The sequence below is a fragment of the Columba livia genome, chromosome Z (assembly GCF_036013475.1).
Source record: "Columba livia isolate bColLiv1 breed racing homer chromosome Z, bColLiv1.pat.W.v2, whole genome shotgun sequence".
Lineage (NCBI taxonomy): Eukaryota > Metazoa > Chordata > Aves > Columbiformes > Columbidae > Columba > Columba livia.
Genome location: NC_088642.1, coordinates 194,154 through 209,750, shown reverse-complemented (window position 1 = coordinate 209,750; position 15,597 = coordinate 194,154). Strand labels below are relative to the sequence as shown.

Below are 15,597 nucleotides of genomic sequence, written 5' to 3'. Positions count from 1 at the left end.
AGGTGCATTTGCAGCACTGTGCACGCCGCTCGGAGGGTCCAGCGCTCGTGATGTGGGTTCCGCGGCGCCCGCGCTGCTGTGGGAGACGTGCTGACCCGCCTGGGCCGGCTCTGTGGCGGGTCACAGTGCGCAGTCTGCGCAAGAGCCGCTCTAACCGGAGAGCAAGACGTGGGCTCAAGAGCTTGTGTTGTCAGACTTGCCTTGAGTATCGGGCACTGGCGGTCAGGCCTGCAGTAGTGTGTCAACTCCCGGGTCTCTTAGCGGCACGCAGAGTTGCGTGCTGGCTGCTTTGAGCGTACAATGTACCTGATTTTTTGGCGCTGAAATTGCCTGTATCTCTGAAGTGCTTTTCCAGGTTCCCCAAACCGCCGTCACCCGGGCGCTCCGCTCCTGTTTGCTGGGACACAACGTGCGTCCCCTGGCAGCCAGTCAGCGTGTCCCTGGCGTGCGGGGCGCGGTGTCTTACGTTCTGTCCCGTGCCGTGTGTCTGTCCGGTCAGGGATTCCCTCACTCGTTCCCCAGCCAGGCTGCCGGGCCCGCTTGGAACCGGCTCTGAGGTAGGAGCAGCAGTACCTTATGTATAAACTTAATGCTGGATTTATATTTGTTAAACTTTGCCAGATAACAGCTTAGAATCTTATGCATTGAACTTCAGAGTAGTGCACGCTCAAGTTTAGCATTCGCTGTTGAAACTGGGACCAGCTCTCTGACATCGTGGTCTCAGCTCTTCGAGCCGTGTGGGGAGGCGCCGCGGTCCTGCTGGCCGGGCTCGCGGTCCTGGTGGCCGGGCTCGCGGTCCTGGTGGCCGGGCTCGCGGTCCTGGTGGCCGGGCTCGCGGTCCTGGTGGCCGGGCTCGCGGCCGGCCAGGTGTGCAAGGCTGGTCCTCCTCCCCAGTTCTGGCAGCTTCTGGGCAGTTCCGGAAGAGCACGGCGATTGTAAAGATCAGTTTTGATTTAAGCAAAACACGTCACAGGTATCCATAGTATATCAAAGTGGTTTTGCGATTCGGAGTTTGTGCTTCTGAGTGTTACTATATTTCAATAAGAAATGCAAATTTTCTTGTTTAATCACAAATAATCCAGGATTACATAATACCGTGGGTTGTTTTGTTGTTGTTTTTTAAATAGTGACAGGTCTGCTTTAATTAGAAAGACTCTAATACAGATTAAGGCATTAGGCAAACTGGAATCCTCCCATCTCTCAGTGAAATTATCGGAGTGCTGGGAGCACCATTTAGATAATCAAAATTACAGAGTGTTTCATTAAGGCATGTGCAGTCAGTCATACTAGAACAAATGCTCAAAACCCAAAATCATGAACTTTTGAGACCTATCAGATGATCTTTCCCAAAATAGCCTGTGATCCAGGCAGCAGATGCTGCAGATCCGCGCCTAAGCAGGCGTGGAGAGGCCGGCGGTGCGAGCGCAGGTGTGAGAGCTGAGGAGCCGCACGAGCCGCGGCACGCGAGCAGCCCCAGCCGTCCCCTTCCGGCGGGCAGGGCTGAGCACGCGGGCCGTCCTGTGCAGGCGGGACAGCCGGGAGGAGCTGCGGCCAACCGCGGCAAGCAGCACGATGGCGTTGGCTTCTCGTGACTGCCTCTTGGAAAAAGAGTTCAGAGGCAAACCAACCCTGTGAGAAGCAGATGAAGAAAAATCAATGTATTTCTGTCCAATCTGATAAGATACTAACGGATAAAAAGGATTGGGCTTTTTGCTTACCGAAGAATTTGTTTTCAAATCTCATTTGACTGTAAATCCGTGAGAGTCTTCTGCTCAGTAGCCCGAATTGTATGATTTTACTATGGCCATTTAATCAACGGGCGTTTGAGCTCAGATCTGTTGTGCTCCAGGGAGTGTTTCCATCTCTCTGGAAGTGAGAGGCTCACGACTGAAGACGTCAAAGTGCTATTGCACATTATAATTGTGTGTGTAAAATTAGCTTAAGGCATTAATATAAAAAGTAGGTAGCTGCATCTAATGATTTTTTTTTTAGTAATCTGAACCATCTGCCTCCAGATATTAAGGAGTTCGCTCTTTAATCCAGATTATGGCTGACAAACTGGTTTTGGCATTCACGTTTCACTAGCATTGTGCCCTTGAGGAGCTGGTGTGGCTGTAGAAATTCTCTTGCCTACAGTTGTTGGTTTGGAAACGTTCTCGGTGTGGTTTTGCGTTCTCGTAGCTGTTTGCTCCTAGCTCCTTCCTCCTGAAGATGGCCTTTCTAATGAAAACCATGTTGAGCAACCAGGTAAAGAACTTGGGACTCGGAGGTGGAGGGGAAGAAAGCAAAGAAGAAAGCGCTCCTTCCGACCCAGCCGCGGCCGCGGGGATGACCAGAGAGGAGTATGAGGAGTATCAGAAGCAGATGGTTGAGGAGAAGTGAGTACCTGTTCCCTTGTTGTCAGTATGGGGCTGATTCTCGATAACTCTGTGCAGATAAAGGTAACCCAAGAAAACGTCAAACTTTCAGCTCTCTTCCCTTTCTAAAGCAGGTGGATCTTTGCTAAAGAGACTTTGCAAAATAAGAGTTCACCGATTTGGAGTTACAAAATGTTGCGTTCCCCTTCCTCCCCCATCTGTGACTTTCCCCCACACTTTCCTGCTGTCTCCGCACCTCGGTGTCCTGGATCCGTTCCTCCTTGACGGTCCTTTACCTGTCAGATTTTTCCGTAGGTACAGAGCTCTCTATAGTGCAGGAGTTAATTGTAAAGCGTGTGTGATTTGCTGTCCTGTGAACCCCCGTCAGGTACGCTTTCAAGACACAATCTTTTGTTTGTCCACGTTTATTATGGCAGACATGAAAAACTAATGAGTTTTAAGAGTATTATTTTTTAGCCACATTTTCAGTATTTTTCTAAAATCTACTAAAAAAAGCAGAACTTTTCAACTGATTAAATCTCAATTTTATTTTGTTTGTAGTTATAATGTTTACCGCTTGCTGTGTTTAAGTATCAAACCGGAGTTAAAATAAAGACCTTAACGTGTAGGAGTTCAAATAATGCATAATTATAAAGAAAACAATTGACTTTTAAATCTCGAATGCATCTGTTCATCTAATGGTCAATTACATAATGGTTGTGTAAATCCGTCATGTAAGATGATTATAGGTGAAAGGTTAATGACTAGTGGAATTTGAGGTATCCAGGTCTGTATTTAGCAGTGGCCATTTCTGTCACAAAATTTTAAATAGGTATCATTTTGTTTGGAATAAAATACAGACTCTTTGCTACTCATTTTGTGAAAGGCTATTTGAAAGAGCAGTAGCTGCCTGCCGGCAGGAAGATGCTTTATTGAGGCTGAGCAGCAAAATGGGGCTCCCGGGACAGGGAAAAAGCTTGTGAGACAACGATTTCCGTGATGTTTCAAGCGTGCCGTGTGCCCGCGACGCGCGCTGAGGCGGTGCGGGCGCGCTTCCGGGAGCACGGTCTGCAGCTGCCATCGGAACGTTCGAAGAGGAGAGAGCTGGGGCCGGCGCGGTCAGCGGGCGCGTCACCCCCTCAGCCCCCTCGGGCGCCGCGGGGCTGCCGGGCTCCGCGCTGCCGGGCGCCGCGGGGCTGCCGGGCTCCACGCTGCCGGGCGCCGCGGGGCTGCCGGGCTCCGCGCTGCCGGGCTCCGCGCTGCCGGGCGCCGCGGGGCTGCCGGGCGCCGCGGGGCTGCCGGGCTCCACGCTGCCGGGCGCCGCGGGGCTGCCGGGCGCCGCGCTGCCGGGCGCGCCGGGGAGGCTGCAGGGGCTGGCGGGGGCGCACGCGGGCGGCCGGGCCTTCGCGTGGCCACCCCGGCCCTGGGTTCTTCTCAGGCTTGGGATTGCTTTGGCAATTAAACAGACAAAAATGCACAGATTGCGTATTATACGTTTCCCTGAGAACCAGCAGAAAGAAACGGGTGGCTTGTGCTGGCAGTTTCCAGCACGGTCGCGTACAGTTTGCTCCCAGCGCCACAGGAGGGGAGCCCCGGTTCGTGCTGCACGTCGCAGGCTCCTGGCGGCCACGCAGCCACTCTGGTACCTGCTTCGTGTTCCACAGGATAATTAGATCCTCCAGAGCAAAAAGGTGTCAGGTTAGGACAGGTGCCAGGGCCCGGGCAATGGTGGCAGATCAGCTGAGTGAGTTTTGCGAGGTGTTCCCGTGATGGCAGGACAGGCGAAAAGCTCAAATGCACCTGAGCAGGAAATGCTCTCCAGCCCCAGCGGACGCCTGAAGGGACGTGCTGGGACGTCGCCGCGCTGGCGAACACGGCCCCGCGCCAGCTGCTCGGCGAGGGCAGCAGGGCAGCCGCCTTGGGGAGCACACGGAAGGTGCGCTGATGGCTTCCAGTTCAGGTGGACTTTTCTGAGAGAGAGACCAAAAGCTCATTTGTGGAAGCAGAGGAAAAGCAGCATTTCATCCTACAAGTAGCTTTTATGTAACAAAATACCTGTACTGGAACAAAATAAATTTTGCCATAGAATTTCTGTGACAGTGCAAGTAATCTAACCAAAAAATGTGCTGAGTTGTTCTTCAACCTAATGAAAGCATTTCATAAAATCACAGATAAAAGAAGTACCTTTCCACAGAGGGAAGCTGTGGAATTCATCGCTGTAGGATGTTCTGAAACAATAAATGAATGCAGACGAGTCTAGGAAGAGTCAGAGGTGACAGAGACCGTCCAGGCCTATTAAAGACAATGATGTGGAGCCTGTTTCCTGCTCTAGTACTTCACACCGCTGACTTTTGGAAGCTGAGCAGTTTTGATACGGGATGCTTATCCTCTTAAATTCCTCTCAGCATCCACCACTGTTGGAGCTGGGACTCCAGGGTAAGCGAACTTCTGGTCTGAGCCAGAAGGACCGTTCTGCCATTGTGTGCGTTCTACCCGTAACAATGCCCTGTTTGTAGAACAGGGGCACGGGCAGGCAGCCGCGTGTCCGTAAGTGCCCCCGTGCAATAACCAAGGAATAAGTGTAACTTTTCTGTTCTGCTCATCGGAATTATTCGTTGTTACAGTGAGCAATAACAGTTAGTACAGGTACAAACTCCAGACAAGCAGTATTGCCTTTTCGTTCACTCTTCACAGGGCTCAAGGGAACTGTTCTGAGAACACGCTCAGGGTGCACAAGTCTGGCCTGTTAGCATCACTTTATTGATTTCGCTTCTTTTGTGCCCTTGGGAATAACTCCCGCATGTAACGTTTTGCAGCGGAGCAACTGGTTCAGTATAAAAGACCGTATTTTATTAGCCTCTTGTATATTTTTTTTTCTGATTTCCAGAATGGAAAGAGATGCGGCATTTGCACAGAAAAAAGCAGAGCGAGCCTGTCTGAGGGTTCATCTGAGAGAAAAGTACAGACTCCCTAAGGTAAGCCTGGCGTTCCTGATCTCATCTAGCTACGTGCCCAATTTTGGAACAGACTGACTACCGACGTTCTGAAAACGGCAAATCGCCTTCATCAGCGGGGTCCCCGCTGCGGCTCAGTACGGAAATGGAGGAGGCCGGAGCCGCGGTTTTCCCTGCTGGCTGCTGCTTTTAAACCCTTTTTTCTCTGCTCACAGAATGTCCCGAGGTGGAGGGGACCCACGGTGACTTTTGTGTGCAGAGCGGTGGGGACGCCGGGCTGGTGGGGCTGCCCGTGAGCTCCGCAGAGCCCGTCCTGGCACGACCTGGGAGCAAGGGCACGTGTGGCTGAGAAGTGTTAAAACCTATCGCAGAACCCGCGAGCGATAGAGTAGGACGCTTGTGCGTTTTCTGTGGTAAGGACAACTAAGTACTGAAATACTTGCAGGCGTCTGTGCTGAGCTGCTTAAAGAACTTCCCACTGAAACATCAGAAATGCCAGAAGAAAAGGACCAGCGATCGAGCAATTTAAAGTTAACAAAGTCGCCTAGGTTCAAAAAGGGATTATATAATATAAACACAAATTGTAAGTCATACAGGCTGCCCGGGGCAGTGGTGGAGTCACAGTCTCTGCAGGTGTTTAAAAGGCACATAGATGAGATTCTTGGGGACATGGTTCAGTTCCTGACTTAGGTTATGGTTGGACTCGATGATCCTGAGGGTCTTTTCCAGACGAAATGCTTCTGTGATTCTATATTTTTTCTACAGTGTTAGTTTGCTGTTTCTAACCCCGAGTAGCCAAAAGCCCTCTAGTGCCATATTCATAATACTGCACCACTCCTAATCGTTTGCTTGAACCCTAAAGGCACGTTACAATTTGGATGAACCTTGTGACTTAGATAAAATCGTTCCATCTGTATTTCACCACGCAGGCCTCATTCCTGATAAGGGATGAAACATTTATTGTTCTCTAACTTTGAAAATCTGTTTTTGCAACCAAAACCTTGCTAAGTGACTTTCCAAGGAAAAGAAGTGCTGTCTTGAAGTGTGGCAGAATGTTCTGAGACAGGCCCGTGGTGGCAAGAAAGGGAAAAAATGCTGTGGAGAAACCTCAATTAGGCTACTTTTATGTGCCCTCCCAATGTGTCAGTGTTGAATAAAGCTTTTGTAAGCGAATTTGAAGTGAATACAGCTCTGTATAACAACTAATTTCAGATTAACAAACTCTCTGTAAGGACATTTAACTTTTAAAATTATCTGAAGGCAGAGTTTGTCATCCTCAAAACGAAGGCATATTGCTACACCTATAGCTTCTCATTCAAATCACCCCTTTAAATTGAAGTATTGTAGCCTGTGGGTCTTTCGCAGACGGCTGTCAAGGTCACGCGCCTGTACACGAGTTTGGTCTGTTTCTCGCTCCCTGGAGGTGTTGCTGTTCTGGCCGCAGGTCCCTCTGCGGAGACGCGTGTTGGCACCGTGCGGGCGCTGCGGTGGTCCGCGAGCGCTGCTGGGCCGGGCGCGGCCCCCGGAGCCGCCGCGCTGCACGGCGGGTGTCCGCGCTGCGGTGCGCGTGCTGGGGGACTGCGGGCACTCACAGACACAGCCTGGCGTCAAGAGGACGAGAGAGAGGTACCACGTCTTCCAGCTCCCTCCAGACAGAACATCCGTCTGGAAGAGAAAGGGAGACGCCTGGAGAAACACGGGTATGCCTGAGCGCTGTGCGTGACCAGTGTCGTATATAGGGGCAGAAGGAGCAAGGGCAGATTGTCCACTGTGCTCTTCTGGATTTGCCAGTTGCAATATGCCGTTTGTTCTGGGCCACGGGTGCTCAGCATAGTGGCAAGAAAGAGGAAAACACATCCTGAGGGCAGGTTTAATTACAGAAAGATTAATTATGCAAAAAAATGAAGTACAAGATTTTAAGTGGTTGATTGGATTGCAGGCCTAAATCTCTAAACACCGGCATTTTAATTAGCAGCTGAGCAGTAAAATATCACGAGGCTTTGTTTTCCTTTTGGAGGCGGGTGCTGAGCCAGCCCCACCGCGCTGCCAGGCCCGGCTCCGCGTGCCGACAGGGCTCGCTCAAAGGCGCCCGGCTCCGCGCTGGGGCGGGTGTCTGGGACCGGAACTCTCCCGCCTGCGGCGGCTGGGTCTCCGCGGGCACCCTGGCTGACCCACGCGATGGACACCTGCCCATCTCCAGCACTGATACGCACCAGGTGCTCCTTGGGGCCAAACGTCAGCAGTGACAGCAGAACGCTTGTTCCAAGGCAGGACAGGAGCTGATTTGCCGTGGTTGCGAGTAACTTTTGTAGGATATGCTTTTCCGCATTTGTGTCTACCTATATAGCATTTATTGGTTTAAGGTCTGCTTTCTTTTCATCAGCCCTTATGAAACTATCTGTTATATTAGGAAGAAAATTAAATCAAGACGTGCATGCTATGTGTCCCTGAAAAAATTTCAACTCTATGATACAACATCATGGCAGCAAAATGCTCTCGGAGCTGTGATAATGCATTAACTATTTTCAGAACTGAAAGTAATTTAAGGTAGCCCAGTATGGGATAGAAACTCTGAATGTTACCAGTACCAATCACTAGCACGCATTGTAAATGAAAGCCTGAAACTCAGGACTACGCAGGGCCCCCTTTTCAGTGCTAAATCTAAAGCTCCGTGCTATCTGGGCTAGATTTGTAAGAGAAAGCAGCCCCTTAATGAACCTAATCCTATTAACAGAATTGTCAACTTCAGTTTGCCATCAGGAAGATGTTTTTAGCCATGAGACCTTTCGTCTACGGACAACTTTTTCACTTTTGGAGTATTCAATACATCGCCTTCATACAAATCATTTTTTAAAAAGTGTATAGATACATACATATTTTAATTTTAAAAAACTACACCAAACCCTTTATTCACCTGCTGCCTTTTTTTCTGAACTGGGATACAGTAATCAATTAACTGCTGCAAGGTCTAAACACAGGGTCTTGGGGAGATGATGCGTGTGATGCAGGAGGAACATCTATGTGACCACAGGCCCACCCAACCTGTCCACAGACCTCATCTGCGGCACGGCAGCCTCGCCCCACTGATCTGCACGCTGTGTCACCTCGAATGCCACTGCTGCCCGTCAGAGTACTGTCACTTTAGCGCTGTTCTTCTGTCCAAGAGTTGGGGTTGTCTCATGATGTGTGAATTTCCGGCACCTCGGGAAGGGACTGCATCTGCTCCGCACAGGTGGGCCCCTTTGCCCAGGCAAAGCACTTCCGTGGGCACTGCTCGGCAAGGTTCTCGGTGACGGAGCTGCAGGATGTTTGTTGTTCACCGGTGTTTAGATGGGAAGAGTACTCAGATGCAATTGGGTGTCTTTTCAACAACGAGTGCTGCTAAAGACGTTAAAAGGGAAAGCTTATCCCTTTCATGGTGAGACGTAGTCATGTAATCTCAGCTCTTGCTCTGTCGTTCTGTGATGGCGATGCTGTTAAGACTTGACTGAATGAATAGCACTATTCCAGAATTAAAGGTTTTTTACTTGTCTGCAGCCGTTACATAAGCTCTAGCTGTGCTGCGGGGGATGCGTGTTGGCCGGGCAGAAAGAGAAACTTGTCTCAGGAGAAGCTCTTCAGTGCGTGCAGGCTTCAGATGAGTAGCTGAAAGCAAGTCTTTCCTGAGCTTGAAGAATTATTTTGCTGATCTAAATGCTTTCTTAATAGGCCAGAGTGAAACATCTGTGGACCCACTGTGCAAAGATGGAGTCACAAAGTGGATGCCAGGAGGCTGAGCCAAAATGGGGTTTTGGGGCACAGGGGCAACGCAGTTTGGGCAATGACGTGGTGGGGCACGTGGGACCCTGACAGCCGGGGTGCCAGGCAGCTCCCACGCGTGTTCCCTGTGCAGGGAGGGCACGAGAGGGTGTTCGGGGGGAAGGCCGGTGTTTCCAACCGGTGGCTCCTCGTACCAACTCGTGGGTCACCCGCAGCCCTTGGACGGCATAGCCCAGCATGAGGCTGCCCTACTGCTTACCAAAAATCCCACTTGCAGGTTGATGTGAAGTGAGCCCTGATTTTGTGTGTAACTGGCACATTATAGGTGGTGAATCACAGGGTCAGGTCTGGATTCCCCTACCTGACGGTCTCTGTGCACAGGTAAATTTTATGACAGGGTAAGTTAGACATGAGGAAAGCGGTACGTGACAGGGTGATGCTCAAAAAGTTTGGCTCTCCTATGGATTAGTCTGAGCTTTGATCTTTTGTTTACAAACAGCCTTCATATTAACAGGTGTTTAGACTGACTGTTTTCTGCTTACACCTGTGTGTCATATGTGTAAAGAACTCTATTATATTGCACCTGTAACAGAATGGATCTGAGCCTGGCTACCTCAGGTGCATTATCAGGGTCAAAGAATATTACCCGGCACTAGGACGCTCTTGCCTGTGCTGTTGAATGGTCAGGTTAGCGTCTGACCCAGTTTTGGCCTGGGCACTCTCTCAAGCCGTTCCCAGGGCCCGTTTGGAGTTAGGACAGGCATTCCCAACAGGCAGTTAGATGGGACCACCCTGTTTGGGAGGGCGAGAGGGTTCAACAGCCTCGCAGTGGGTTGTTCCAGGCCAGCTGGCCTTCGGGCAAGAGACCAGTGCCAGGCATATTTAATTTACTAGAATAGATGTTGGGTTTGTGTTCTCAGAGATCCTAAAAGGGTGGCTGAATGCTTGCAGAGACCTGGAATCTAAAGATTAAAGTCAGCAGGAGACAGGCCATCCAGTCGGGTGCAGGTTTGCCAGGGTCTTGAGGCGCTTTCTGTATGAGTTTGTAAAGCCCACGGCCCCGGCTGTCCTGCCCGTGAGGTCTGCCTGTTTTGGGGCTCTCTGCAGTCCAGGCTCAGAGTTCTCTGGAGCAGGGCGATGCCGCTGTTACTGTCAGAACCCTGCGTGGCCTGGGGCAGGTAGCAGCCCCTGCACAGTCCGTGCTGGGGCAGCAGGGCTCGGCACACCCCGCTGTGCTCCCGTGGCCAGCTGCCGCCGCGGGCTGGCGGGCACAGCGCGTTCGCAGCGCCCCGGTGGTCCCGGCTCTCGGAGCTGAGTGCCTGGGGCTGCAGGCTCGCTGTGCAGCATGACCTGACTTTAAGAACGCCCTGTGGGGAAATCCTCGGGGGTCTCCTTGTGAGAAAACAAGCTTTAACTTATTTCTTATGTGCTTCCTGGCTTGCTGTTGGGTGACCCTACCCTGTTCAAGGTCAGGCTAAATGCCAAATGTGTAGGGGCAGGTGACTTGGGCAGAACTGTATGGCTTTAGACTACACCCGAATGTGCTCTTCCGTGGTCAGAGAACACTCGGAATCCCCAAACCGTGTTGTGCGTCACATCTCGGACTTCAGTAAGGCAGGAGGCTTCGGTGCAAGAACGTGCCGAACAACTGTTCACGTTGCCAAAGTGGCCTTTCTGTGAACTGTATAGGCACCTCTTCACATAATATACGGTAGTATGCAGTGATGATGTCTTAAATTATAAATAATTCTAAAGAAAAGATGATGTGTGATTGTCAGCTTAGGGAGATTTTTTCAGTAATTAACCCTGTATCTTTTTTTATCATCCTCTACTGCTACTCAGGAGAGTTTCAGAAGGGCTCACTCCTCCAATAACCAGCACCTGCTGATGGAAAACTTCACACGTTTTTTCTGTCTCCCACAGATCTGCTATCAGCAGCCCTTACCCAAAGGGCTTAAGAGAGGTCTTCACCCATTTCAGCCACGTAGTGAAAATTGGGATACACCTCTCCATATGTTCATAGGAGATATGGGGAGAAATTGGGTTAAAGGGAAGTGCAGTTATTGGAAACATAAACCTGTGCAAATACATGTAGGGGTAAATAGTGGCTATGCAGTCAAACCTCCCAGTCTGCCCGTTCTTGCTGAGGCCTGAAACTGCACGAACATTGCTCATATACGTCCTTCCATTCATTTTTGCATGCGTTCATTCATACGAACCCCTCTCACTCTCAAAAGCACCTCCTGCTGACAGCAGTGCTGCTTATTCATATCAGGCCTTTGCTGCTGTCATGCTTCATTTTGGAGATGTAATGAGGCATTAATGCTTATCTTTGATGTGTGAACTGTGTCAAAATATCCTGTTCTTCTGAGCTCTGGATCCATCAGAAGATGTGAACAAAATCACCATTGTTTGAGAAATCGACATGGCCCCAGCGATAGAGCGTTTCAGCAGGCAGGCAGGAAGCAAGTGTGTGTAGCGCTTCCCTCATCTCAGCTGTTTTAATTGCTTACCCAGTTCGCTCTCCTTTTGCTTTCTGAGACTCACACCCACCTCCATCCTCTCCTCTGTTGTCAAGTCCTCCTGTCACCCACGTACCAGCGCTGCTCTGGGGTGTGCCCGGCAGCCCCTGCACTTGTCACAGCTCGGAGATGGCAGCCAGAGACCTAGATGTAGTTCAGACGTGGTCTGGGAAAGATGGAGACATTTTTTTCCTAGTCGTTATTTCCTAAGTTTAATGCATGTTTCTTCAGGAAGGCTTCCACTTAGTGCTGATATCGGAAGATACCCACCACCGAATTAATAGGGGAATGGTAGCCACACGGGTTTTCTAAAGCTGTTGCTTCATCAACCGAACCACAGAACAGATGGCAGCCTGGGCAGTGCGTTGTGGATACAAGCAACTTGTAGTGGACTTCCTGCAGCATGAGCATGTTCCACAGCGAACCCGTATGGCAAACACTTCTAAAACGGCCAGTGACACTGAGGGCCTCAGCTCTGACACTGCTGAAACCCTTAAAGAAAGGTAATTGACACCGAAAACTCTAAGCACGAAAATGGGGGCTGGTTAAGCCACTGCATTACATCTAAGAACTTTGACCGAAAAATCTGTGCCTATGTTTTGCTGCTCCCTAAAACAAACAAACAAAAACCTCATCAGTAAATCCTGGGACAGCAGAAATTCATGTACCTGTTTTATTTTCTTTTTGTATCAGAGTGAATTGGATGAGAATCAAATACAGATGGCTGGAGATGATGTGGGGTTGCCAGAAGACCTTCAGAAGATGGTGGCAGAAGATCAGGTGGAGGAAGAAGACAAAGACTCTATCCTGGGACAGCTGCAGAACATCCAGAATATGGACATGGATGCGATCAAAGAAAAGGCACAAGCCACCTTCACTGAAATGAAACAGGCTGCTGAGCAGAAATGTTCTGTGATGTAGAAGAGATACCCCTACCCAAGGGAGGCAGATTCAGCCTTGTCTCAGTGGGGCTGCAGAGCAGGAGCGAGCAGAAGAATGCACTTAGGTCTATAGCATTAAGTGTAAGTATAGAGAACCGAGAGAGAGAGACTTTAAAACCCCGCGGGGGGTCCATTTACGTGCTGTGACTGCTTAGTGCAACGACAGAACTGAACCTCATTTTTAAACAACATTTTTCCCCATGGAGCAAGGTTTAAGAAAGCTAATATTGAGGAAAAAATGTGCCTTTTTCCATTTTTCAAAGAGATCAAAATGCTATTAAATGTGTATTTTTAGGCAAAATTGTTCTTCTGATGCATAGCATAGGTAACCACTCATTTCATATTGCTTTCAGAAATAAATACCTATATTTCTAATTTAAAAATCTGTTTCAAACATTTTGAAACAAATCCAGTGTTCAAATGTTGGCCTTTTCAGCAAAAGTGGTTTTGGCCATGTCTGTACTGAATACAGCAAAAGGTGAAGCATGTAACTGCACAGCACGAGACAGAAGCGTCCTCCCGTGTAGCGGTGAGCGGGTGCCGGCAGGCACCGGGGCTCGGCAGCTCCCGGCGGGGTGCGCGGCGCGGCGCGGCTGCTCGGGGCGGCGTCGCCCACGGCCCCTGGTTTCCGCGGGCACTCGCACCCCAGGTGAGAGCAGCAGCCCGCTGGCTGCTCCGGTGCCAAATTCCGGGCTTGTGGTACCAGCAAATAACCCGTGTGGCTGAAAACGAGCCCACCACGTTCACTCTTGGAGCCAGCTGCAGACAAGGCTCAAGGAATTCTGGCCCGCCTGGAAGATGATGCTGGGGCAGGGCAGCTAAAGCAGGGCTTTCACTAGGGCTAAACCTGAGCCTGTGGGACCGGCACGATCCAGTTCAATGGGTGGAGATTCAGAACCAAGCAAGATTTTTATTGCTGTTTTTGGAGTTTCTTCTGGGGAAAACCGAAGCAGGTGTTGGCCCGGCTGCCTTCTGCTCCCCAAACACGACGCTGGGAGCCCCGGTGTCTCATAGCCGTACAGTTAGCATGCAGCATAACCCACGCAAAAACTGTACAGCCCTTGCACGTGGACGACGTATACAACGCTACTCTCGAGGGACTCAGGTATTCTATAAAATGAAGGATTTGGTAAGTTCTCCAAGAGCTCGACTGTAATGAAATTTGCAAATGAATGCATGTGGCATCTTCCTACAGGTTTGTAAGTCTCTCTTTCTCTCTCTCTGTGTCTCCACCCAATCAAGTAAAAATATTCATTTTAAATGAATAAATGCACTAAGTACAGTTTGTCTCTTTCTCTCTCCCCCCTGCCCTCTTTCTCTCCCCTCCCCTCTCTCTTTCTCTGCCCCCCGCCTCTTTCCCTCCCCCCCCCCCCCTATTTCCCTCCCCCCCGCTCTTTATCTCTCCCCCCCCATCCTGGGGGTTGCAGAAAACACGTGCGTGTCCCCGGCATTAGGTACAGGAAAGAACACCTCGGTATGTGGTGACGTAAACCTTGTCTTGTAAACACCGTTACTGCCCCTGGAGAGGTGGTCCAGTCCACCTGCTCACTTTTTCCGGAGGGTACCTTGGTCTGTTCAGAGATGGTGGTCAGTGGTTCTTGTGTTTGTAACGCGTCATTTCTGTAGCGGAGAAGAGAATCTTCAGCTCTGCCTAAAATCCCCAAGACTTCTGATCCGATTTCTGTCTCTTGGGATCCTTCTCTCACATGTCACCATGGAGTTTAATCATCTATGTGGAAAAGAAGTGGGCTCTTTACGTAAAGTAGTTACAATAGTCGCCAGCTCAGCTTACAACACTGGTTTGTGAGGATAAATCCCGTTCCCTCTGTGTGTGTGTAAATCTGGTAGGTGTCTGCATACTGTTGTGTTACTTTACAGACTGAATTGTCTTATCTATACAACACCGAAGTAAACAAGCCTAAGGCTTTTGACCTTTGAATTAAAATGTGCCAGGGACATGCTGAAAATCTTACTGAAAGCATCTGGTGGTTTAAAGGAGCTGATTAAATTCGTCAGCACATACAGGATCAGCGTTTTGACGGTTTAAAGGGTCAGGGAAGAAAGTACAGTCAGAATCACCAAACAAGTGATTAATGAGATTCCAAAAAACAGTGTCAGGGCTGGCAGAGGCGAGTGGTCCGGGGGGGCGGCTGCGGGCCGGGAGTGGCTGGGGGCGGCTGCGGGGCCGGGGGGGCGGCTGCGGGCCGGGGGGGCGGCTGCGGGGCCGGGGGGGCGGCTGCGGGCCGGGGGGGCGGCTGCGGGCCGGGGGGGCGGCTGCGGGCTGGGGGGGCGGCTGCGGGCCGGGGGGGCGGCTGCGGGGCCGGGGGGTGGCCGCGGGCCGGGGGTGGCCGCGGGCTGGCTCCCCATCCGCAGCACGGGCCGCTGCTGGGGGGTGGGAGCTGCCTCAGGCACCGTTTTCGCAGCTGGAGACTGAGCGGGGCAGCGCAGGGCCGGGCTGCGGCGCGGGAGAGCCCCGTGAGGAGCTTCCCTGGGGCGGGGGCCCAGGCAGCACCCTGTTGCAGCTCCTGGGGAAAAGGAAAGGCGTCTTGCACTAAACCTTTCCCTTAGTGCTGCCGGAACTGTGAAAGGCTGTGTGTGCGTGTGCGCTGGTGTGTTTGTGAATGCACTTGCATGTGTGCATGCACCTGTGTGCACGTACGTGTGCATGTCTGTGTGTCTGCGTGCGTGTGCTGCATGGGAGAGGAGCAGATTAAAGCGTTGGGTCACGTGGGAGCTACTGCTGGACCGACCCTACCTGGGATTTGGGTTCTTACAGTTAATAGGATCGCTGGAGCTCAAGGCCATCATCCCATCAAGATAAACGTCTCTAGTGCCCACTTTTAAGCAATCCGAATTCAATTAGGCTAATTGGAAAACAAGTAAAGAAGGATTGCATTAATATAGCCTTACGGCATGAACCTCCGATCCCTCCCTCCGGAGGGATGGCTGAGCGTGGCGAGCCCGCGTGTGGGAGCCCTGGCACCAGCCCTGTGCCGCCCCGCTCCCCAAGCAGCCGCGGCCGGGCCACGGAACACCCCCTGAGCGGTGGGGAAAAGCCACCGGC

General features: G+C 51.1%; 1 protein-coding gene and 1 long non-coding RNA gene across 2 annotated transcripts; one reads left to right on the top strand and one right to left on the bottom strand.

The window, feature by feature from the left end:
• The first annotated feature begins 118 nt into the window (after positions 1-118).
• On the top strand, positions 119-12,834 carry LOC135577369 (complexin-4). Its single transcript, XM_065046676.1, has 3 exons — positions 119-2,378; positions 5,245-5,332; positions 12,286-12,834. Exons 1-3 carry the CDS (start codon positions 2,212-2,214, stop codon positions 12,511-12,513), a joined length of 483 nt encoding a protein of 160 aa, XP_064902748.1. The 5' UTR covers positions 119-2,211; the 3' UTR covers positions 12,514-12,834.
• Positions 12,835-13,423: 589 nt separating this feature from the next.
• On the bottom strand, positions 13,424-14,665 carry LOC110356411 (uncharacterized). The gene is made up of 2 exons (XR_010469127.1): positions 14,099-14,665; positions 13,424-13,643 (listed from the first exon to the last, which is right to left on the bottom strand). It is a non-coding gene; the product is annotated as an uncharacterized LOC110356411 (long non-coding RNA).
• Positions 14,666-15,597: the final 932 nt, after the last annotated feature.